General features: G+C 34.3%; 1 protein-coding gene across 5 annotated transcripts in view; it reads left to right on the plus strand.

Annotated features, from left to right (window-relative positions):
• LOC126867304 (EGFR adapter protein-like) overlaps positions 1–26,857 on the plus strand; it is a 275,154-nt gene that overhangs the window by 134,295 nt on the left and 114,002 nt on the right. For 3 of the 5 annotated variants that reach the window (XM_050621621.1, XM_050621619.1, XM_050621623.1), the window contains one exon: positions 15,168–15,242. In XM_050621621.1, coding sequence (XP_050477578.1) covers positions 15,168–15,242 — 75 coding nt within the window. The remainder of the gene's footprint in view (positions 1–15,167; positions 15,243–26,857) is intronic. The other 2 variants (XM_050621620.1, XM_050621624.1) reach the window with 1 other exon arrangement.

Here is a 26,857-nt window from a genome sequence, read left to right on the forward strand (position 1 = left end):
CGCTTTATAATAAGGGAAACCGTCCTCCCTTCTGTCTATAGGTCTCTTTCTCTGGCGTGTCTCCGAGCCATCTTGATGGCGCAGTCTTACGACAAGTTGCACGGAATCGCGAACGGCGGCCGTTCGTTAATGATTTCCACAAATTGTTGTAGACCGGGCTTAATTACATTTCGTAACAACACGGCTCGACCATGGATCGTCCCATTATCTCGGCCGAGGATTCTTTCTTAACTCTCCTAATTGGTCGTTAATTCTTGTTTGTCTTTATATATACCGAGTACTGCTCTGTTTGCAACTGCTGCAAGGAGGAATCATTTACGCCAGGTACTTACGACGTATCTGGTTCCCTTTATTCCTCGCGTATGATGCCGCGAAATGAACGATCACGGGGGTGGACTTTGCGGAGCGGACGTTTTCGAAGAAGTGGTTTGCACGAGTTCTTGAAGGGCATTCGCCCGTGACGGCCGCGATGCATTTTGCATCGCTTTAATAAAATGTTCCGCGAAGTTTCGCGACTTTATTGTCTTCGAGAACACTCGTTCGTTCGAGGAGGCTCGCGTTTTACGGACGCGGAAATGGCATCGCGATAATTGTTCTAGCGTCTTTCAGGTGAAACGGCCGATAGCCGGGACGAAATAAGAAGCGTGGAAGTTTCGCGTTCAATGAACTCCGCGACCATTCGCGCCGGATATAAATTTCAATGGAACACCTCTGACTCAATACCGATTCACAGGTTCCCGCGATATAATCCATTCTATTATTTTCATGCTAATCCTTTGAATACAGAATCCTCAGGCCCTTCCGTTATAACAAGGATATAGGTGCGCTGCGTGATTTATAACGTGAAATGTTCAACCCTCGCGGCGCTATCGCCGTGTTCCCGAGATTTTGCCGGCTGAAACATATTGGCACGTTATTAAATTCTTGCTTAATATGCCGGAATAATGATGTCACGATGTCCGGTAACTATCGAAAATGTTAGAAGGGTGTTTCCTGCTCGTCGAAATCTGTCTAGCGGTGTAAAATTTACGCACGGACGAACACATCATGTGCCTACCCTGTAGTCGCATTTGAGGAAGTATAACGTTACCATAACATTTCTTACGTAGTGCGAGACATCGAAAAGCGAATGAATTTATCGCACAATCTAATAAATTTACACGAACAGTAAACTTTAATACCAACGTTACCAGGTGCGGTCAAAATGTAAAATTGTACATTCTTCGTTATTCCTTTTGACCATCTAACTTTATGTAAATTATTATATTAACAAAAATTGAGAAATTGATGAATCAGGTAATATACAATTTTACAATTTTTAATTAAATTTTGAAACCGGTTAGTGTTAAATTACTCATTTGTTATCTCGCGTTACTCGATGCTGTACAATTCATATCGCTCGTTATTTAATATGCTCGACGATTTGAACTACTGATGCCACATGATCTGCTGGTATTTCAAATGAGATTTACACATTTAGTTCGGTTTCACACAGACCATTATTGTGCCATTGTCCGCGGCATTGGAAACGCATTGCTTTAAACTAGATCTTCTGTGTGAACTCGTAGGTAGCTGCCGACATTTGGAAGTGCATTTCGTGCCATTAAATTCGTGCCACGGGCAATGGTACGATGTCGGCACGTGTAAAACCAGCTTTGTACCACAATCGCATGATACCACATGCGATGGCGTAGTTATTGACCTATTTTGGAACAGATTAAGACTATTGGATGCGAAGCAATAATACTAAAACCACGGCTGAACCGGTTAAATATTTCGTTACAAAGGAATTCCGTTGAAATCTTCTCGAAATAAAAGTACCTTCGGTATAAATCATTAATTTTATGAGAAACATCGAGATGTGTATCATCGATTATTATAATGTCAACAAATTGAATATTTCATCTTTCTGTTATATATGTCACATTATGTATATTGTTACCATTCGTAAGTGCCACTGTAGCCAATTTGTAACAGTCGCATGATAATTTTTACATTTTTATATTTTCACATCGGAAACTTTAAAATGAAGAAAAGGAAGGGATCGCCCACGTTCGATGTAGAAGATCGAATTTCGCTAATGGATCACGCAAAAGTTCCTAAAGGCGTGAGTCACAGTGGGTGTAACACAAATGGTTCTGCTGTCAGCAGGGAGTCCAATACAAATATCCGGAAGTTAATAATAGAAGCGATCTCGCCACTCCTCATACTCTATCCACCATACCTGTCATCACGTCAAACGCTTCATATACTTAATGGCTCAATCACAATATTTTTCGTGACAATTCTTTCTAATTCTTTCGTTAATTTAACATATTTGTACGTAACAATACCATTCACTTACTTTTCGATACATCATATCATATAAGAGAAATATAATGAATTGTTTGTTCTGAAAAATGGGATTACAATATAAGTAGAAACTTCGATCATTTAATAGAATGAAAATAATTACATTAATCAACGATTGAATGTCTATCAAAGACAAGAAGTATGTATTTACGTTTTCCGTGTCTCTAAATATTTCCTCCTTAAATAGTTAACTCTATATGAATTTTACTGCAATTAAATAGCAACTGTATTTTTTATGAAATACCTTTATGAGCTCTATGAACATCTAAAAACTTAATACTTTTTAAATATACCTGCCTAATAATAAAATTTAACTATGTAAATAAACTTCGTTGAAAGAGATACTAATTAATGAATGTGAAGGATTCTCACGTTAATCTTTTTAAACTTACAATTAGCCTAAGCTTTCAAGCCATGTAAACTTCCAGCGTATCATAACAATATGAAAATATTTAAAATAATGGTATGTATTTAACTACACACAGATATACGTAAAGTCACACAATATTTTCCGAACTTAGATAAACGATGTGAAATGTTGAAACGATCTTATAGATTAGATCAACGAATAAAAAGTGAACTACGTTGAAAAGTGCATTTTATTTTATTTTATCTATTTTAATCCACGTACTTTCAATAGATTTGCATACAATATCCATTCGTGTCAGCCGTCAAATTCTCTTTATGATTTTTACTAATACAAAAGAAAGAAGTTTGTCACTGATATACAATAGCATCGTTGTCGTGTCAAAAACACGCGTAATTCAGGACGGCTGGAATGTCGTACTTTATAATTCACGATTGTGTAGCTGGCTTTGTAAAGCAGGCGGTAACAAGCAAATAATATTCCCGTCTGGCAGTCGGCGTTATCCAAATACGTCCCGAGAGTGAAAAGTGAGAGCGAATCGTCGGCTCGCAACCACCTATAAACCCTCCGGAGCCTGTCGACGCATCAATCAGCTGATGACTGCTCCGTTATGCCCTATTACGCCGATAAATAGCCTCGGCGTTTCAGCCAAAGTGCCAGTCGCTCGTTTCGATCGTGTCGAACCAACGTTATGATCGATTTTCACACAAGTTATACTTTACATCGCTTGTTGCATGTCCAGTGTTACGATTCACAAAAACAATGTAATCCTTATTTGCTCGAGATCATTGTTCATTCTTCTTCTTTTTTTTTCTTTTTTTCATGAAAAGAAGCTTCGAATATATCTATATAATACACGACAATATCTACTTTTGCCAAACAAAATTCAAATGGTAATTCATCGTCCAATTTCTTGAAGAATAAATTCCAATCATTAATTATAATTCATGAGGCACGACTCATCGCCATTCGTTTACATTTACTCTCGTATATTTGTCACGATAATCTTCGCGTGGAAATGTTGCGGACAGTCTGTCGTCTGAGCAAATGTACTCGACCGTTCATATATTAAAGAAACGAGAAAAGAAAGATGGGAAAAACGAAGGATGGTAGATGGTACGCTCGAAGTCACAGAAGACGGCGACGTAGGATTGAACATAAAATTTTCAAAGCTTAGCTGTCATCCAGCGTGGCCGTTGATGCAGAAATCCATCTCCATTAGAGGTCGCTGGCTTATTCCTATGGTAACCTTCCCCTGCTAGCATAGTTGTAAGTCTATTTTCCCTGGAAATCTGCACGGCACACGGAAACACGTGTAAGCGGTCGGCCACATGGACGCGCTCTGTTCCTGGCCTTGTAACTGTAACGTTTAATACTTGCAGCCACGCAGCCGTGCAATATCGGATATGTCCATTAATCGGCTCTGGATCCTGGGGCGCGGCGAAACTTTCGAAATGCTGACCCTGTCCAACCAGCATGCATACACTTGGTATATCTATTAAACTGGCGGAGTCTACAATATATTCGTTGCAGGGGGAAAAATTTCCAAGGAAAGCAATTCTAGCTGTTCAAGTATAAATATTAATAAGATGCCGAACCGATTGTATGATCGGTTCAAGATTTTCGTGTCGCTAAATTATAAATATCTACGAATTTTAGAACACGAATAATTTTAGAATAAAATATCGATCGAGATATCTAAAATGGGCTATACATACGTATAATTCTATTTACGTCTTAGTCGTCGAGGATTTATATATATATACGGATTCTAACTAAAATATCATTCGCTTTATTATAGCAGAAACTCTCTGTTTAAGTGGTTTTATTCGAGTTACTTCTGGAAAATCGATAAATGTAATATTATTCGTTATTTTAGTCGGAAATTAATTACTAACTTAGTTCTATTTAAATCGGTAAATCGTCAAATACCGAAATATATTATATAAATATCTAGAAATTGCAGGTGATCAATTTTATAAAAGTATTAAATATTTGAAAATTTATTGAGTAACTATACTGTTAAACAGCATTCGTTAGATACATCATTAATTAATAGCATTTATTAAAAATCAATTTAAAATTCCTTTTATTGGAATATAGTGGGTGTATCAAGGATTAAAGCGCATGGTCGGTTAATATTGAATTTGATTACTTTTTTCATATGAACTATCAATAACGATTGTCTACAAATTATAGGTTTTATCAATTTTTTGTTGAAAATACCGTGAAAAAATTCGATGGTATATTTTTTAACAAAAAGTCTAACTCTTAAGATTTTATTAGCTTTTAATCATTGCTTCTTCTGCACAGCCTGTTAATGAATTTGAAATGGCGTCATCTTGACGACCACGAAAAGCAGCAAAAGCGTAACAGCCAGTAAATTGTGTTAGGTCGCCAATGAGATATTTTCCCTCATAAACTTCTCTTCGAGTTGATCGTTAGAGATTTATAAAATCATTGTCCCGATACAGATTAAACAAACTAGATAATGTTTAAATGCATTCTTCTTCAACAGATAGTTTATACTTGCAGGTATGAATATTTAATGCATAACGTGTTTATTTGCATAATTTTAATTTATATTCTGAAAAATCTATATTTAAATCCTATCTTTATTTTTTAAACCAATGTTCAATATTTTCAATTTAATATTTTACACGCAAAAGCGACCTTCTGCATCTATGAATGAATCGTTCAAAGTCAAAAATTAATCAGATATTCCGATAAAGTTATCAGGAAAGGAATATAACGTGTATCCCTAGAAATATTATAAATGCTAAATTGGCTTTGTTCAATCATCCGTAATATAATTCGCATTAATAACATTGATTGCGCGACGATGTATGTCCAATGTCATGCTGTAGAAGCCTTCGCAATAATTATTTAATATCAATCGGGTAGATTATTTAAAAGCATTGTACAATTACGTGAAGAGAAATTGTATTGAATGGATTCTCTGTGAAAAATTATACATCGGGAATAATTAAATCTTCTTTTGGAAATTAACGTTTCATCGATTATATTAATGTGTTTAACATTTCTGTGCTCTACAGTCAGTTTCGATGCAATCATATTTATAATTCCACGTGTCCTGCATTCAAGAAATTTAATAAATTAATTCCTTGTGATACGGAAAGTAGCAAATTGAAATTAAAATGTTAAGACAGTTTATAATATCGTACAAATCAATCAAACAATTACAATTATAATAAATGAAAATTCCGTATAGACGTCTCTCGTTTAACTATACTAAATATCTTTTTTATTCCGCATTTTAAATCTTCAATGAAGATTTATTTCGACTTAAACGAACATTCATATACACATGTTTACTTCCATATATGTAAACGTAGAAATATGTATATGAGCATATACGAACATAAGGACCAATTTAAACAGAATCTATTTTCCTTTAGGAACGTACATGCGTAGATACTTGAGGATTTAAAGAAAAATCTTCTCTTCTCTCCAGGCGTGTCCTGAATTTACAAATTCGATAAATTAATTTCCCGCGACAAGAAACGTTCCAAATTGAAATCGAAACGTTAGGACAACTCAGAATGTTGTACGAATTAATCAAATAATCGAAACTATAACAAACGGAAGTTTAGTAGACGTCCATCATACGCCGCGCTGCAACGCTCTCCTCTGTTTCCTAATTATAATCAGCAGCTCGTGTTTTCCAACATCTCGGCCGTCATAACAAGCGGAATAGTAACAATCAAGCGGTGGCGGGTAGCGTTAAAATAATTTCTTGGTCGGTACGAGCCGTCTCCTTCGTCCAGACCGTCCGCATAATAATTATTCGCGAGTGTACGATAATTGATTTCATTTAAAAGCTTGCGCAGCCGAGCAAAGCGTCGGCGATATACATATGTATGCACACATGCATACCGATGGGCGTGTGTATACCGAGTCCGACGTTCATACATCTCGAAACGAAATTAAATTCCGCTGTACCGCTGTCACTTGTTGTCTATTTCCGTGACGGTGCGGTGCGCTGGTGGCCAACTGAAATTCGATGCGACGCCTCTAGGCCGAGGATGAGTAACAATTATACTGTGACTGGGGTGAAAAATCATTTTCTCGTAGGGAATGCAGTTCACTCGTTTTTCTCCTGCCTATCCCCTCTGTTTCGAATTCTTGTCCTTCTTCTTTTCCGTCTCAGGAGAAATTACCGCGCTGTTATGTGAAACAATTCTATGACGAGAGCGGAAGATGGTTACGTGGGACAATATTTTCCTTGGCTAGAAGAGGTTAATGTACGATATATATTATTCTGATGGATAATTACTTCCGCGGATAGAAACCTAACTTATATTCGTAACTTCAGAGAAATCACTGGCTGGGTACATACAAAACTACCGCAACAAATACGTTTAATCCTGTACACATTAACACGTATTTTATATACGGTGGTTTTAATACACGAAGAAGAAATTTGCTACAACGTACGTGCATCGAATACCAGAAGGATTGAAAACACAAATTTCAAATTATTTGTCACGAATAATCAGAATATTCGTCTGGTCCCTTTACGTTATTCCTTTATAAAAATAAAAGCACAGGATTTTTTTATTCATTTAATAGTTAATCGTTAGGAAAGTTGTATAAAACGACGTTTTATTCGAGGGCAAAGGTATTTTTTCTTTTTTGAGAAAACAACATTTCATACGTCCGAACCTATTATACAGGTATGTTCGGAGGGAAAATGGGGAGAGAAACGGAGATGATCGAAATCGAAGTAGACGAGGAACAGAATCGGTTTAATTTCCGTCCAGCGCTTCCGATATTTGGCCAGTTTTGTCAGACGTCAGTACATTTCATAATAGTGGATTAAAACCAGTCCCGGACAAACCTGAGGGAGAGCTTTTCGTCATTTACCCCCTCCGTTACAACGTTTTGCTTTTATTTCAAGCCGGATACACCATATGCTGTACCGTTGCATTTTTCGCAGATGCGTTCTCGTATCTACCTACTTGTATCTACTGGTTAGATCTACTCATATACATATGATTCAGTGTCTAGACTGTCTAAGACTTGGCGCATTTCATCAACTTTATTTTCATTCACAATCATAATTTTCAAATTATTTTGTAAACGATAGCACGTGTTTTCTAATGTCATTGTTCATGAATTATTCCTACATTTTTATGTCTGTTTTGTACATATACAAGGTGTCTCAGGGTTTAACAGCCAAATTTTAGACAATATACTTTGTGGGTATAATCAGACAAAATATGTTACATAAGCATGAGCCACTTAAAATTTTATTGGTAATTACTCAAAATACGAAATACATACATACGAAAATACAAAATACGCTCTATTGAATTTTATATATGTGTGGATAATGTTAAGAAACAAAAAGAACATAAAAATATGTATATATGTCTATAAAACTGATGTTAAATAAAAAAGTTCTAGCCTTCATAAACAGTATACAAATATATCAGTCTTGTATTTCAAAGAATAATTTTATTATAAAAAGGAGTTGATGAATGTTGAAGTTTGATTAAAAAAAAGTAAATTCCTGTTCGAATCAAAATCTCATTTAACCGGTATTAAATTATTAAATCTGAAATGTTGAGCTTTTTGTCTAGAAGATTAGGAATTTCGCAGCATATAATAAAAATAGCCAACGAGTTCAAAATATATATCATTCAAACAAAGAGAAATGAACTTGCATCAATAGTATAATACGAGTCTGTTACGTGATATTGAAATATAGAGAACAAGATGTGTTAAAGGAAATGAAAATAATGATTTTACGGAACAGTAAAGTTTTGTACAATAAATTTATACGTCGCAATATAACGTCAGTGGGGACCCGTGCACGCTTGAATATGTCGCCTGTTCGATGTAGATATAAAATAGTCGACGACGACTGCGAATAAAAGAGTAGATATAAAAATGAACGCAGACGCTTTAAGGAAAAGAATTGGTATAGGTTCAGCTCACGTAATAAGACGAGCGTCGTTCAGTTCACGGCGTATTTTCCGTTATCATCGTACGATGAAACGTTTATACACCTTCCAAGATGGAAAAGCGACAGTTCTTGTTCAGAAAATCTCTTTTCACCTACGATGAATTCACCGTGCTACAAATAAAAAGATTTCTTGTTTCACCTTTACATTGTTCGTATTACAAACGAAGCTCCACTATTTGAATATTAAATTTTTTTAAAAATACTTCAATGCATTAAAATTATATATGTTTAGTAGGCCATTAGGAGTCCACTGTTGAAGAGTATTTGAATTAATATGGTTGTTATAATAAATACAATTTCTTTGTCGTATTCGTGATATTTCTCAAACTTTAACGAATAAACTTTGTAACTAAGTAACTTTACCTACAAGAGAAAATTTACTGTGATTAAGTAAAAAAAAGGGGTTATTAGATAAGATATTTCAGGGAATGAAAAACTACGCAAAACTCCTTAAATTGGATTATTATCCTAGTACATAATTGCTTATCATCGAAATATTATATGAACAAAAATTGAAATTGTCAGACTATTACAGGTTATTTGGTTAATTAATAGCTTCACCAGCGCCGTTCGTTAAAAAATGCGCATGAAGAACTCACGGCAAGATATAATGCTGCTAATAATTGCTACTCGCACAGCTCGCTCTCAGAAACCTGTTAATGGTTCTAAAAAAACCTGACGAACGCAAAAGAAGCATAAGAGTTCAAATCGGTACTCTCGTTCTCATCAGGCATATTCACCCTTCGTTTTTCATGCTCGGAAGCCTCGAGTGCTCTCCTTGCTCCAGTCTCGCGATCATGAGGGGATGGTACTTGATATGCACCCCATATGATACGTGGATCGCATTTGCAGAAACGATCCCCCGGCTGATAAATTCATAAATTCGTGAACAGTCGCCGCGGTAAGACAAGAAACGATTCTCCGTGATGCAACCTAAAGGAAACCCTCTTCTATTACCCCCAGTGTCTGTCGATACTTTGAGTCACGTCGCGTCATGAGTCACTGATAATCACGCTCGTCATAACCATTCCCTTTATTACTCGTGACAGATTTGATGGGCGACATTATCTCTAGTACAACCGAGCATTGTTCAATGGTTCAGATGCCAATATAGGAACAATGTAGTTTGTCAGAGGGTAAATGGATTTAAGAGATCGTGTCCATGCTAGAGGGTTGCAACTGAATATTTCAAAAATCAAGGTCGCGTTAATTTGTACATTTATATCTATTTCGTCTGAATTTTATTATGATCTGAATTTAATGAGCTGTTAAAAATGATTATGTATGTAGTAGTTATTTAGATGATCGTTATAGCTAGTCACTGTTGTAACAAGGTATTTGACGTAAAATATTTTGGTGTTTTATATAATTTATACTTAGAGATCTTTGGTTTGAAAAATTGAAACTAAACTTCCTTGCAAATATAATTTACGTTTGTTGAGCCTTATGAGAAATTAAATCACAAATGAATTGCCACACGATATTAAGCATTAGTTTCTTTTTAATATATCATAGTATAGTCAGCTATATATTCTATGTTATGTGAAAGCACTTGTTTCGATATTCAACAATTTACATTGCGTTACCTCCTTTAAAATATGCTGATGAATTAATTTTAAAACCTGAAAATTTATCGGACATTTTTCATAATGTTACTGTTCCTAATCTGGCATTATCATAGAAAGCTAATTTCTCTACGTACTTGAAAGATCTGAGCCTTATTGCAAAACGAGAAAGGGCAGATCTGCAGACGACAAACCAATTAATTCCCAATTCCGTCTCGTTCAAGAGGCTAGTTCAGGTATGCTTCCGTGTCCTCGAATCTGAACACGTGCAATCATTTCCTGTATAGGCGACTCCGAAAATAAATGACGTAAATCAAGTTGACAAATAAAAATTGAGAACAATTGGAAATATGAAAAAATATTGTTTCAATGAAATTAATGAGGTATTTTATCATCTAGCAAAAAAAGAAAAAACAGAGAAAAAGAAATAATAATAGAAGCAAAGATAACAGTTAAACAAATAACAATTGTTAATGCAAGAAACGATGGATGTATTTTCTTTCTAAATATCTATAAATAACAATTGGAATAAATAAAGCGATTATATATTTCTTATTATATATTCTGTGTTACAATTTTTATACTGTACAGTACATATTAATAAACAGATTCTTTGTATTAAAAATAAAATTTTTAAGACCACATCCGCACAGTTTAATAAAATTGTACAGTATGCACTTTTCTATAAAACAAATAAAATTACTACAATGCACGCAATAGATTCAAGATTTATCAAATAAAGATAACCATTGCCAGCATTATCGAGGGAAATTTATTTTTATTATACTTGAAATCCTAAGAAACAGAAATTATGAGGAGAAGGTAGGATGAAGCAATTTAAATAATAGCCAACCAACTTCTCCAAATTGTTATTATATTTCTAAAAATATCTTACACAAAGGATCCTTTATACTTCAAACATACGTGTTACAAATTTGCGGCTAACTACACAACAAATTTAAATGTCACATATTTTAATGCAAATTAAACCGATACGATAACTTCCAAGCGTAATACTTCCATCGTTAACGTACATTTAAATCGACAGGCTGTTATTGAAACGAAAGAAACGTAGTTTAAAAGATCGGCGCACAATAAGTGAAATAAACGACAATGGTCCAGGTAAATCGGACGAGTGTCAATTTATGCAGAGTCGGGTGAGCAATGACAGATGCAGGGGCATTTCCAAGAAAGGAAGAGCAGAAGAAGCGGCAAGTAAAGGAATACAAAAATAAAAGAAGAAAAAAAAGGGTAACCGTGTTGTGCACGGTGGGTGGCTGGCGTAACAGGGAGACACAGGGAGATTGAAACAGGAAGAAAATGTTAGGTGATCACGCCAAGAGCCCATTCGGAGTTGTACCCGATGCGCTTAATGGTTGTACACACCGAGTAGGAGTTATCCCGCGCTTTTTACCCTTTCGTCCATCCCCGTCCCTATGTCACCCTTTCATCCGTCCCTTTTCCTCAAACGTTCTCGCATCTTTATCCTTTTGATTTGTCTCATGCGCTGGCTGTCTCAACTTCTGTCTCTTTTCCTATTTTCTGTATCTTTCTCCTTTCGCGTCTCTCCTCGTCCTATTCTCTCTCTCTCCCTCTTTCGCAACTTGGTTTTTCGCACTTTCCCTCCTTTTTCCACAGCTCCGTTGCTACTCATTCTCTCGCACGCCTGCTTCCTTCCATCCTTTCTCTTTTTCCTCTGTCCGTTACTTTCACCGCTTCTCTGTATCTGTCTCGCTCCGCGTCCTCCTGTCAGCGCGACTCACTCAGCAACTTTTTAATCACCCCCGCCGAACAAAGGTGGCCGAACCAACGGGTGTCCTGGAATAAACGTCGCGTGATATCTTCGTTTGCATGGCGTATCAGGGTGCCTGGCATCAGCGGCACGCTTTGATATGCCTCGGTTCGCGCGGTCATTCAGAATTGCGGAGAGAACGTGGACGAAATTCTAGGTCACTGGATCCGAGTTAGGGTTAATCCATATAGCAACCGGTTTATTTCTTAAGAAGAGGAAATAATCGAGAGCCCTCTTTTTGTAGATATTTTACATTTAATTCTTTATAGAATTATCCGTGTCTAGTTTTTGATTCGCAATGGAAATAATTGAAATGTGAAATTTGTTAAATTAGTTTTTAAGATTTACGAAAGAGTTGAGAAGAATGTAAAAGGTTTGGCCACCGTTTAGTTAAATCATCACGTTTGACAAGTATTTTATTTTTATGTTTTAGTCTAAGTGTTTAAAAATATTGTGGTATGAAATAGAAATGTGAAAGTTATCTAGAAGAAGATGACATACCTAGTGCACGCCAAAAGGGAATATGTGAAATATTACAGACGACGTTTAAATAGTTTATTATTGAAAAATTTGTTGCCAGCTTTTCTATTAATGGTAAAACCGTAGGGGTTTATGACGTGGTTATTACACACTGCATATTAGACATTTTTGAGAAATCTTCGATTTATACTTCGTATACATGATCGACGAAGCCAGATGTTAGAGGCTTGGAAATTATTTTATGACTGTAGAAAATAAACGTTCATGCATACGAACGGCTGGGTTCTGGTATCTATATTTTCATAAGCGGCAGATGCGTTATAAACTCTTGACATAGCGTACGAATAATTCGTAAATACGTGCATTTCCTCTTGAGTCTAATCTTTCGATTGAATTCCTAAATATCAAGATGGTTGCGGTTTCAGAATTATTCAAATAAGAATAAGCCGCTGATTCATTTATGTTATTACTGCCTGTTTCTTCTAATTCTTCATAAAGTGACAATGCGATAAATTCATAATGAAATACGAAAAGATATCAACAGATTCACAGTAGTGAAATGTAAGTAGCTCAAGTAACATTCTGAAGAACATTTTATGAAACTTATACATGTTAGCTATCATACAAATGATAAACATCGGTGATAATCCAATATATCTAAACAATTAATACTACGTATAAAATGTTGCATTCTTATATCGTGGAATGTATATGTATTGGTCGACAAGACATTCTATAACAAACTTACATCTCGCAAGAGAGAAACGTCTTAAATATTTCATCCCCTTTTCACCGAGTCTCGCGTTACCGTAATAAGGAGTGGAAGTAATATTAAAATTTAAAAGAACCAGTGGGTTACACGTAATAATTGCTGCGTCTGGAATCATCACGAAGCGAGGTTTTTTTAAATTATCCCTATGTGGAATGATCTCTGCTCTCTCATTCGTCAGTAGATAATGTCGTGACAGTAGAAAGGAGAGGAGAAAAAGACTTCGTAGGTCACCCCGTATAAATAGAGTGCACTGGCGTCCTTTATCGAAAACCACCCCTTGCTTTACAGTAATTATACCGACGTTCCCCCTTTCCTACTCAAGTCACGTCTATCCATCTCAGTGGATTTTTAAGACAATGAGCCGTGTCTTCAACGGGAAATAGGGAACATTCTTTCGTTGTCAGTGCCATTTTCAATCGTGCCACTCGCTTTGCCAGCTTTCTAATTTCGAAATTAGCGGAAGCCTCAAGCTACTGGGGCATCCGCTGCTGTCTCCGATCCGGCAACACAGAATGTTCGAACCTTCATCGTTGTTACGAACAGGTTGAATATTTTTCAGTGAAACCGAAGAACCTGTTCTTAATTAGCAATGTAAACTGGAGTAACTTTTTATCACCTTTGTGTAATTGCTTACGGTGTAATTTGTAGTCGTCTCGCTAAACTCACAGGTCACAAACTCTTAAGATAATGTTCCTAACGTGAAAGCGAATTTTTTCCTCCAGTTTAAAAGACTTTCGAATTTTAAAACATTTCTTACGGTATTTACATTGTATGTAGGTATTTATAGAATTTGTATGACGTTTCTTGTATAGTTTCAATCTTGCATCAGTTAAATATTTTGTTGTATGAAATAAATACGTTCGATGTTTCTTTATATAACATGTCTAAAAGAAAAACTACGTGCTATATAAATATGATTTATGTATGAGAAATCCAATATTTTGTTATTATTTATTGAGCCTATTTTGCTTGTTCCTAAGTTCTATAAATTCTTCTTTAACAAGTGTCAGATGCTTTTGAAGTTTAACTGTAACTTTTCGAGAGTCTGTATAAATCTTGCCAACAATACCAAACAAGGTCAAACTTATAATACTTATATATAATACAAATTCCCTTCCAGTAAGGTGTTCTTTAAAGGTAACGAGAAATTGACATTTTCGTAAAGGAAGCAATGTCTCAATTCTATAAGATTAACAATAAGAAAGTTTCTTGCCAGTATCTTGCAAATAATATACTAACCAATATAAAAGAAAAATTGGAATTGTCTGTAAGTAACGATTAAAAAATCCGAAATTCATTATAGACGCACTATAAACTATAAACTGTCACTTATAATTACAGCGACTATTTTAGATTATAACAAAATATGTCTATTTCTACATATGCTAATACGTGATAAATTCTCAATTTACATATTTATGAATTCTTAAAGAATATTTAATACATTGCGTCTCATGATTATAAGACTAAATTATATTACCCTAAAATTCAATTCTTGTAGAGAACACGACAAAGCCGAACAGTTAAACTTATAAAAACTATTGTTACAATTTCGTTTTATGTTCTAAAAGTTCATTTGCAAGTTCCAAAGTTATGAAACAGAAAAGTAATTTTTCTAGCGAATATAATAGAGCAAGAAGATTGTTTCTCAATATAATTTCAAATATGGCATAAGTCGTTCCTTACCAAGTTGATAAATAAACATGTGTAACAGAATATGTAAAAGTTGCAAGTTTTTGAGCGGTCCTATCGTTATGAGATGCGGTGTACTAATAAGTGAGCATGTAGTGTGCAATCCAATTGCAATATTTTTCAATCTCTATATGAAAACGTTTGTTTCTTTTCAGTATAGTGATCGGTCCACGCCCGTTCTCCTGATAGTGTCGCTCGCGGGTATTAAAGTATGCAGTCCAGATGGAAAAGTGAGTATAAACAATGCACATAGACACGATTTCACTATTACACTGGTAAGAAAATAGAAAAAACGAAAACGAGAGCAAATATAGAAGATTGAATATAGAACACCGTCGAATATAGAAAAAGGAAGACAGACAGAGAGGAAGGCTTTCGCGTTTGCACCGTCGAAGAAAAAAAGAAATTAACACTGTCTGTCTTTTCGTGCGTTGCCAAAGTGCGACCCACAAAGAAACTCGGCCAGCGTATTCTGAAAACGATGTTCACCGATGAACATGTATCCAGGTAGACTCGAGTGACGCTCTTTTGCGATAGCTTTTAGTTCACAGACTATTTCGGTGCGGATACTTTGTACCTCTGACGAATATCTCGCTGTGAGAATGTCGTGCGGAACATTAAAAGCCGTGTCTTTTACAAAATGAAGTTCATCAAACAACTTTTGCGGATGCAAGATCAGAAGCGATTTCTTGCCTCGTATCTTGTACGAGAACGTTCCCATGACAGTCTCTGAAAGTTTTTGCTTTCTAAATAGTTCCCTATAGTTCTTAGAGTCTTCTTTTTTAAATACGAATTACAGAGTATGAGCTCAGTTAAGTACACGAGAAAAGTAACTGCGATTAAATATTTAAATTTTATTTTAAGATACCCATTGTTTAGTACATTCTCATGACAATCGATAGATACATCACTGTTCATAAACATCTTGTCACTTCGCAGTGGTAATATTTAAATTCAATTAAAATTAATGATAAATTAACGATTAGAAGCTGAAATCGCCATTTTTTCTATGAATTAAGTAGATTGTAAATTTGAATTACCTATTAGAAGATGTAGCACTAATATATCTTATGATTTACTATGTATTATATATATACATTTTTTATTTAGGTATTATTGCTTGCATTAATCCCTGACATTAATTATCGGTTTAAGAAAATTTGTTTAATCTGGCTTATAATTCAAAAATGAAGAAATTTACAAACTTCACTTTTATTACTGCTTGTTGAATTTTACAAATCGATTTAATCGTGTTATAATATTCTGTTGTTTGTGGCTATGGCGATTATAAAGAATAAAATCATTACAGTCCAATGTAATTGAGCTATGGAATATATATTTTTTAATGGATTTCCAATACAAAATTCTTTAAATTTTTTAAGTGTATAGGTAAAACACCATTGAAAGTGATGAATATAAGACGAAATAAAAGTGCATTTTTCAAATTTTCTCAACATGATTACATTTGTTGATAATATAAATATAAATATATTGCAATAGAGTGTATCATGGTCATAAAACATTATATTTAGACGTGAATATACCATTTTTAAACAAATGAATAGATAATATGATTTTTCAGACACCTGATATCTGTATGTACTTATACATGTACTCGCTATAAAAATGAAAAACAAAAGAACATAATCATTTGATATTTTATCGTGAAATCAGTTAATAATATTCTATCGTTTCTAGTTATTTGACAAGTAATTGCTCGTTAAAACAATTTCAACATGAATATTGCGTAGAATATACATTCACAAATACACAGCAACGAAGGCAATCAAGCAATCAAATGTAACGGCAATCCAAACGAACCACAATTTTGTAGAATTTGTCCCGACGAGGATGCAATAATCCTTTTTGGATGACATCAAAGATAAATTTCGCTCCAAGTTTACACAATTGAGCGTAATTAATGATTGAACCATTATAAATGCCTCGTTATTAAGAACTTATTAATTATCAAATATTATCGTACATGTAACACGCACAAAAATATGAAATACAAAGAGAACAGTGGCAGACTCACGATTACTGCGATATAATATGAGAACACATCAGCGATATTTACGTTCGCTCCATGCAAAGGTAACAAATTTTCCAACACAAAATGTCTCCATCTCAAAATGATGCATTTACTGAAATGGAATGGAATAGAAATGAAATTCGCTGGGTAATAAATTCTATTTTCGGCCATTGTCGATTCTCTATTGTCAGAACGGTGGACATTTTGAGATGGAGAATTAGTTACTTTTGCATAGACAGACTAAACGTAAGTATCGCTGATGTATCCCTACATTATGTCGCAATAACCGTGAGTCCGCTACTGTTCCCATCGTATTTCATATTTTTCTCGTCACTTTTTTAATAAAGATTTAAACGACCTATGTTTATTTTTCTTAATTAAATATACTAACAATGCTTGGGCGTCAGAATCTGGGTCACCTTGTATAAAACGTTGAATTTCTCCAATGGCTGATTAAATTAAAAAACCCATCATGTTGACGTTCCTTCGTTTTTATTATTGAATTTACAACAACAAAAATACATTCTTGTGCATGGATAATAATGCTTTTCGTTATTCGTAAAAAAAACAAGATTATTAAAACAAGATTATTGAAACGTTAAATTTCGTATAAATAACGTACAAATTTCGTGTTTTAAATAATCTGTGAAATCGTAATACAAATTTAAAGATTTGGAATATAAGTTTAGATCATATGTATAATTATAAAATTAACAGGAATCCTGGATATATAAAACGTGCAAAAAAATTGCTCGAATTTATTGTTACTTTCGTAGTTCATCATTTTTCTGGTAGTAGATATATTTATGTGAATTTGATTTGATGAAATATACCCGCCGATATCGCTGGCAATTAATTAGCCCACCTTCGTTAGACCTTTTCATCGGCCTTGCACCGATCGATAACGCGAACGTTATATTTCGACGATATATCGACAGATGGTTTAATTTCATTTGACGTCATTGCTTGTTCAAACACGGTCTGCAAAAACGAATCTACGAGCGTAATGTAAATATTCTTATTTATCATTTGACATCACGTTGAAATAGCCACGATTGTATATCTCATTATGTTCGTAGCGTATGTGTATCGTTGTAACATTAAACCTACAATTTACAATATGCCACCCAGTTATTTGTTATTATGAATTTATGAATATTCACCAACTTAATTAATCGCATGCACATGTGCGATGATATATATAGGGTGGTTGGTAACTGGTGGTACAAGCGGACACGGGGTGATTCTACGCGAAAAAAGAAGTCGAAAATATAGAATAAAAATTTTTCGTTCGAGGCTTTGTTTTCGAGAAAATCAACTTTGAATTTTCGCTCGGTACGCGTGCGGTACGTTATAACGGATCTCACTGTAGATCGTTGTCTCGATGGAAAATTTAAAAAAAGAAATTTAAAAAAAATTTTTATTCTATATTTTCGACTTCTTTTTTCGCATAGAATCACCCCCTTTCCGCTTGTACCACCAGTTACCAACCACCCTGTATAATGATACATATAATTGTAGATGATACCTAACATAATGATTCGTCAGAACTCGCTGCTGGAAACTAAACGACGGATAACGAAAATTTATGTTTAAGTCAAATATTGAAAATTTGAATCTTCTATTAAATAATTAGGAACAATATTTTATTATTATTGTGTTTTAAAAGTGGCGGTTATTTAGGAACAAAGATTTTATCGAAATAATTTGGAAAAATTAAAAAACTAACAATTTCGAAATATATTTCTATACGTGTAATATGAATGAATTTTGTTTAAAAGGAAGTTTTAAGTTCTAACGTAAAGGATTAAAATAACTACGCGTTTACGAAACTATCTGTCCACTAAAGAAAAGTTATCTATTTTTGGTATACGTTCGGTTCAAGGATGGCCCGTGTTACGTACATTGAGACAATATTTTCGATTCCGTCGTCCTCGAATGAAAATTGCGAAAGATACGGTTGCTAGGGTTCCCCAGAGATTTCAAAGTGGCGGCGTGATTGGCAGCGCGAATGAATCCACCGGGCGGAGACTAATGTGGCTTAGCTCTTTTCTATATCACTGTCATTCTGATTGATAATCCTTGTTTCTCTCTCGGCTGTCCGTTGTCCTTTTTCTGTTTCTGTTTTTCCTCGTGGCCCCGAACTTCTGACTTTCCAGACCGCCCAGTCTGTAGCCTCCCATGATGCGGCAGAACACGAAAGTTTTAAGAAGTTTTTTCGTGTCACCCGTCGAAGAGAAAATTCCGAGGAAAGAAAAAGAGACATACCCGGAAGGCCTATTTTCATAGTTGCAAGGGCGGTCCGATGAAAATTTTATTCCATTCACTTTGCCCGCCCACTTCTTCCGACCATCTCTAATCGACGTTTCGTGCTTCGTAAAATTTAATGCGTTTCTACCCCTATCGATTATTGGGTTAGGTGCATTGAAATAGTCATTGCTGTGCTTCCCGAAGAATTATCGTCGATGGCAGCACAATTTTATTATTACTACAAGTTGATGAATATTCATTTTCATCGTATCGAGAGAAAGATACGACAAAATAATATTCTTTCTTCCTCGAGCGATTCATGTTCAATCATTTCAAAAACAGACATCCAGGAAATGAGAAAGTTTCTTTCTCAACGCCGTATCGTGCTTGGTAGGTGACATTTCATCATTGAGTGATTCAATTTCCTTCGATGTCCGGGGTGATAACTTTTCTAATATAAGTGAATGGGAGTTGTTTTTTTTCCTTTCTAAGAAGCCAGCCTTTCCTTCTGTCACTCTATGCCACCTGTTACGCAACTTACGTGACACGAAACTCAGCAGGAAATCGTGCGTGTCACTCTCATAAAGGTTCTTCCCAGCCCTAAATAGGGTTTGCGGTTCTCAGTCACGCAGTACCCAATTCGTTTCCCCCATTGATCGTCTTTCTGATTTCCTACATTTACGTTAAATCGACGACTGAAAATTGACAAATCAAAGCTTCCGTTTATTAGACTTCTCGAAGGAGGTTACTTAGAAACAAAGAATTTATCTAAATAAATAAAAAAAAGTTAAAAGCCAATAATTATGAAATATATCTTTATATGCATAATGTGAACAAAGATAATCGACTATGCTTGAAAGAATATTTTAGTTCAATTGTAACACATGTATATACGTATATTATCAAAAAGTATAGTTACAGCTTATCTCTAAAAATGATAAGAATGTCGATATATTTTACACATATAAAGTTCGTTGATGATTAATATATTTTGATATGAGAATTAATGTAAATATGTATAAATTAATTAATTAATAATTAATGTATAAATTAATATATATATATGTCTCTGACATATATATATGTACCTATATTTTGAAAATGTAAGAAGTGATATTTTTATCTTCATTTAATGTATCTCTTTAACGCTTGTATGATTTTTTAACGATATAACTACCAATGTTATCAAAGAATTATAATTATAATTGGAGCAAAGTTTGAGTCATTTCTTATGCTTTCTCTATTCAACAACCAGAATGATTAAAGCTCTTGTTATTGTCAGTATTTGAATTCGCAAAGTATATACGTACATCAGTAAGCAACCATAAAATTACTTCAATATTCACATCTTATTTTAAATACTCCACAAAAATGTTCACTGCAATGCAAATATAAAAAATAAGACCGATTAATGACAACGCAAAAATTACACAAATATCTTCATATTACGTGAAATAGTTTAGATGAAATCTCTTAAAAGCAACTTGAAATCTTATAGACGATAAGTCTATATTTGTGTCTTTTAAAACGGTGTCGAATTTTTATAAACATTTGAAGTTATCAGTTACAAATCATTAACGTTCGCATATTAAACGATTCAACAGTTCATACAAACCCAGATGAAACGATTTAAAAGTTCGTCAAATTCAACTTGAAATGTGGTTACTCTAAGATTTGATTATTATACGTTGCCTCCCGCAACAAGAAAGCAGTATTAACTTTGTTTAACGTTTTCTTTTTCCCGTGGATGGTAGATGTTCTTTCATAAAGTATAAGCTTAAAAACATCACAAGCCACGAAGAAGTTGGGTCGTCTGTAGTCGCGGATGGGAAGTCCGGATTTCCCTCGGAAGCTTTCCTCTCCCGGGACCAAAGGAAGTTCCAAGGACAGCAGCGTGCTCGTCCAGGGACGTATCAAGGCTGGAGGCAAAGGGGAGACACATAATCTCTCGTTCCATCTTTTACGTGGGATGGCTTCTTGTAATGGTTACAAGTTTTGAGCAATGTACGTTTCTCATCTTCATTCAGGAGCTCGGTTAGAGCCTTTTCTTTGTACGTTTCCGTTCCAAGACGAAAAGAATGTTCCACAATTCATCTCGCGAATATAAAAGTTTTTGAAGAGTATGAGGTCTTTACTTAAGAACTGAAAAAAGAAGAATCGACGATAAAATTGAAAAGGGCGAAAAATTTACGAGACACCGGTACCTACCTCTAAAAATTATGAAGTTCTGCTGAAGAGAAGTTCACAGATGCTTAATAGAAAAGTATGAAGTTTGTAAATGCTTATTGCGAGATTGTGGTTATTTATAACTGAAAGTGGAAATGAATATCTGCTACTTTATGTAATAAAAGATATTACGCTATAAGAACAACTGAAAATTGAATCGAGACCATAAGAAATGTGTATTATCTTTCGTACGAAGATTGAAATTAAACAAATGAAAATATGATTAAATTCAAAATATGATTAAATTTACGTATTAAAGTATAAGGATACTATTAGATAATCTTAATATGAGGCAAAAGATATATAAGTTATCTATTGTAAGTTACTTAAATATCGTAAGAGTGTATTCTCTCTGCATATTATACAATTAACAAAGAGCTAATAGTTTTGAAACCACAACAAACTTGGTATTTAACTAACTATATTAATTGCGTGTTCGTTGCTGTAGTTGCTTGTATATTTAATTTATCAATTAAATTAGTAATAAATCTGCAAAATATAGGCTTTCGTATTAGGAAATATGTAAACAAAAATAATTTCCGGGATAAAATTGGCGAAATTATCTGGATCAAATTTGGTCATAGTTTATTTTCTCAAATTATTAACTATATAAATTTTTGAAAATAAAGTGTATTTAAAAGAAACCTGTAGAATTATCTAGAATCAAACTGTTATCAAATAGTCGAGATCATTGATCGATGTCTTGCAATTAAAGTTGTTATACTTTACATTATAAATTGTGACTACAAAAAATATTTCTCATTTATATTTACCATTGTATATTATCGTATTTACATACTAATTAATTATGAAAGCCCAAATATCAAATTTCCTACTATTTCATGGTACTTTCATATGAATACAAAGAAAATGAAACGTGAAACCAAATAAGGAAATGCTTCTTTGCAAACTAAGGATATGTGCAAATACTTTTTGTAGCCACTGTAAAAACAATTTGATGCCTTACAAGTTATGACAGAAATTTTTATGCCTAATTTCAATAGTACAATTCTCGCTTCATCTAAGTTCGATATTATCCGACGACAATTGCTGCTATCTTTTCCATGTCTTTTGCAGTTATCACTCTACGTACGATGTTCAGTGAATAATTATCCGGTTGTCAATATTATCAATTTTCTTGCAATTCTACTGTAATGTATGCAGAGAAGCAAGCTTCGAAAACTCAGTCATCGCCGTGATATACTCGCCATGTTTCACATATGATATGAAATAATATAAATATTTTCCAGTATCGCATTCGCAGTCTTTTAATGACGTCTGAGATAGTATCCCCACGGTGGAAGTACCAAGAGGAAAAGTTTATCGAAACGCGTACGTATTATTGCATAATCGTTATTTCCATAATGGCGAGAAGTCTTGAGAAGAATGTTCTTTGCCTACAGCAAGAGTTTCGTTCTTACACAACTGGCAGACGAAAGCACTCTCGGATGCCCCTGTTTGCATGTAAAACTTTTTAACAGATTGTCTGTAAACAGTCTGCATTTCATACTCTCCAGAGAAAAGAATACGAAAGGAAAGGACCGTCCGCGTAGGGGTGCTTAAACTCCTCCATTTTATCCCCCCATCTGTTTGTTTCGTCGAACGTTTGCGAAAGTTTCGTCCTATTCGCGAGCCGATTTATCGATAGCATTTTGTCCTATAGCCACTTCCAGCCGATAGAAGTAAAGGAAAGAATATTTATATCTATTAATCCTGCCGTCCAAACGTTCCTATAAATATTTCGAATATTTTAAGAAGTAAATCCACCCTCTTTACCTGAGTTATTTTCCCTTCGCGTCCCTTTATCGAAAAACTGAAAATCTACTTTTGATTTGATATCGTACACGAAACTTGATATTCCATCGGTATCTTCGTCGATAACTTTTTACCTCTGACAATATTTTCTCCATGACAGAGTACGATAGAATGGGAAATAAAGTGATTCTCTGCTTTCCCAGTTCTATTGTCCTTCGGCTAGAAAGCGTGACGCAACCGAAGTTGCAGGTGTACGTACATTATAACATTCCACATTACTGGAACACGAATTCGAAAGCTGTGAATTTTAGACGAAATAATTATACGTGATATTTAGTCGAAATGCAACGTTAAGTGGATTTTCGGCATTATAAGTCCGGGCCTGATAAGTTTAATCTGAACAAACGGACGAATTGCAGTGAATTTCGTCGCTCGCGGCTTCGTATCGCGATTATGCATACCGCGAAGCGAAAATTTTCCCGCGGTATAATTTTTCCGTGCAATACCGCCGTTTGATTATTCTGAAAGTCCGAAGTTTTGAAGAACGTTAACGGACATCGTTGTGAATGAGAATCTCTAAAAGAAGGATAGCAGAGAAGAGGAGGAAGATGATGATGAACAGACTCTGAGTCACTAAGTAGTTTTAAAAATATTTCTCTGATGTCCTGTTCAAGGGGAAGTTTCTAAGTCAGATTTATACGACTAAACGTGATCGATGAAACGTTCTGCAAAGATGACCTCGTAGTTTCTGTCCATTGATGGATATAGTTGTATTACTATGAAGAATTGCATATCAATTTATAATGCGATTAATCCTACGCTGTAGACTTTATAATTTAAAATTGTTACAGCAACAACTTCTTTCTTCTTGTGCTTCTTCTTCTTCTTCTTCTTCTTCTTCTTCTTCTTCTTCGTGTCATTTTCCTCCTTTTTGTTTCCGATTAGAAGCTAGTTACGAGAAATATCGCCGCAAAAACACAATTATTTTAATTACTTTCGCGAAGGCTTTCTTGCTTGACACGTTACCCTTCCCATTCATTCTACATACAATGTTACGTTGAAAGTACATTGTTCGTTCGTGCCGAGAAAAATGTGACGTAATTAAAGAATTCATTGCGAAGATTCGTGCAACTGTATAGAAATATTATTTCATTATATACAATGGTATGTGCGATATTAAACTTTTGTTATATTATATTAGGCTCTCGTTTTGTAATAAATATTATCTCTTAACGCTCTTTCTAAATTATCTACAATTGATTAAATTGATGTTTTAGGATATATAAAGGGAAAAAAAATCAAAGTACATTTATCCGCTAAATCTACTCAAATACATTAAATTTCATTTGAAATATTTTTTTTTATAAAATCAATGAATAAAGAGTTATTACGGATGGTCGTATAATGCGATGTATATACATATACAGGGTGTCACAAAATATGTGAGGGATATTTATAGGTCGAGACCAGACATCAAAACGATGAAGAAAGTACGTGTACAAAAATGTCGTTTGAGGCTTATTTCTAAAATTATGAAGCGATAGTGTTTTATGCTAATGTAATTAAATTACATAGAAAACGTATCGTCGATGTAATAAAAATAGATCGTATGGAAATTGGGCAATAAAATTATTCGAAACGTTTAGAGAGAAAATTATTAAAATATTCAGATATTTACGCTGCCTCTATGAACTAATTTTCATAATTTTGCTTTCATATGATATAATTAATCCTTTAGAAGACTAACTGAACATTCACATGCGTATTCGTGAACTTTTCCACACGTTTTAATTAACTTTCAACGATGATATAATATGATAAAGTTACGAAGCTCCATTTCATTTCAGCAAAACCAAGCTACTTTACATAATACACCATAAAACAAAGTTTAGTCTTTGATGTGTTGCCTTTATGGGATTGTCAACAGTATGGGACACGGGAGTGAGTAAATGTAATTTCATCATGAATTCTGTTACATCGTTATTCAACGTGAATTAACAATGTTTTAAGATTCATTTCCGATTTATTCGTTTAAACAATTTCTTGCTATCTTTCGAATTATCTTGAGAAAAAATTCTTCTGAAATAAATTCGATTAATTAAATTAAAAAATTCGTTGATTTCTTATTAAAATGTCTATCGCGTATTTATTAATTTAATAATATTTATTTTATTAGGGAATTTGGAACCTACATCTTCGAATATAAATTAAACTATAATACAATTATTTTTGCGAACAAATAAAGAACCGAAATCTAGACAGATTGTCTAGATTCAAATTTTCTCTTTTCTATTTTCTTCCTATTCATTTCTTCATTTAAATATTATTATGAATAATTTATTGTGAATATTTTGTACATATTTCTGCATTGAAATTTTCCATAATTCCATAATATAAATCCTATAATTTTTCAGAAACATTCAGAGTCTAGTGACATCCGATATGTCTAACACAATTTTGCTCTATTTCATAGAAACTTCATCCAATTTTTTCCTGCAAAAGTGCATAATATTTAATAATATTTGAGTTAAACAAAAATGTGAGGAATGACGCGACTGTAAAGGTAGCATTAACAGTTCAAAAATTTCTGACAAATATATACAATCTGCATTAATTACCACATAGTTTTTAATCACAAATAACATCAGTGTATAAATTATAACGTATAAAAAAATAAAAATGTCTAAAAAAAAATTCATAAATATGTACGAAAATAAAATATCACGAACAAAGATACCACGCGTATCCAAATGCATTTTACGTAAATGAAAATTAAACGTACCAGATCTGCATTTATTACTTCATTCATATTAAACACTATATAAGACAGAAAATTTCCAATTGCCGCAAACATTAAATAATACATCGAGCATCTCTTAAGGTAATTTCTTAAAACAAAGGAACAGAAATGAAAACATTTTCGTCGCTATATGAACCAAATTGCAACTTAAGGTCAAGAGGTTTCATTGTCAGCGTTGTTTCATTGTAACGAGGATTACTGCAGCATAGGCAACAGAGTGAGGGCCTAACTTCTCTTCTTCATCAGGCAAGAACGGACGACGCGACGTTCTACTCGGAGTCTCCCGCGTGTTCCGTAATTATTTCACGTGGTCCCGACAGCAGCTTCAATTAATTGCGAGCCGAAACGAAAGGAGCGTGGCGCGGCGCTTTAATAATGCGACATTGTCCCTCTCGTTTCCTCTCCTTAGCCATTTGCTTTCTACGCCGTTGCCATCGCTCTTCTTCTCTCGGCGCGTATTATACGTACGCATTTCTCTGACGGACATCAGAGACGAACTTTCGAGCACCCTGCTACAGGGGCAAATGGAGTTAACGACCGCTAAAAAATAGACGCCGCACAGTCGAGCGAAATTTTTCTGTAACGAGACAACGAGCCGCTTTCAATTGAAATCTTCCCGTCTGTCCATTGATGATCAATTGTTGCTTTGATATTGTAATACGGTTTACAGAAATGTTTTGAACGCGCGGTCGTCAAATGTAATTTTTCCGGATTAAAATCCATTCGAATGGTGTTCAAAAGTATCGGATAGGAAGATTTAAAGACGCAAAGCTTTGGAACAT

The sequence above is a fragment of the Bombus huntii genome, chromosome 7 (genome assembly GCF_024542735.1).
Source record: "Bombus huntii isolate Logan2020A chromosome 7, iyBomHunt1.1, whole genome shotgun sequence".
Lineage (NCBI taxonomy): Eukaryota > Metazoa > Arthropoda > Insecta > Hymenoptera > Apidae > Bombus > Bombus huntii.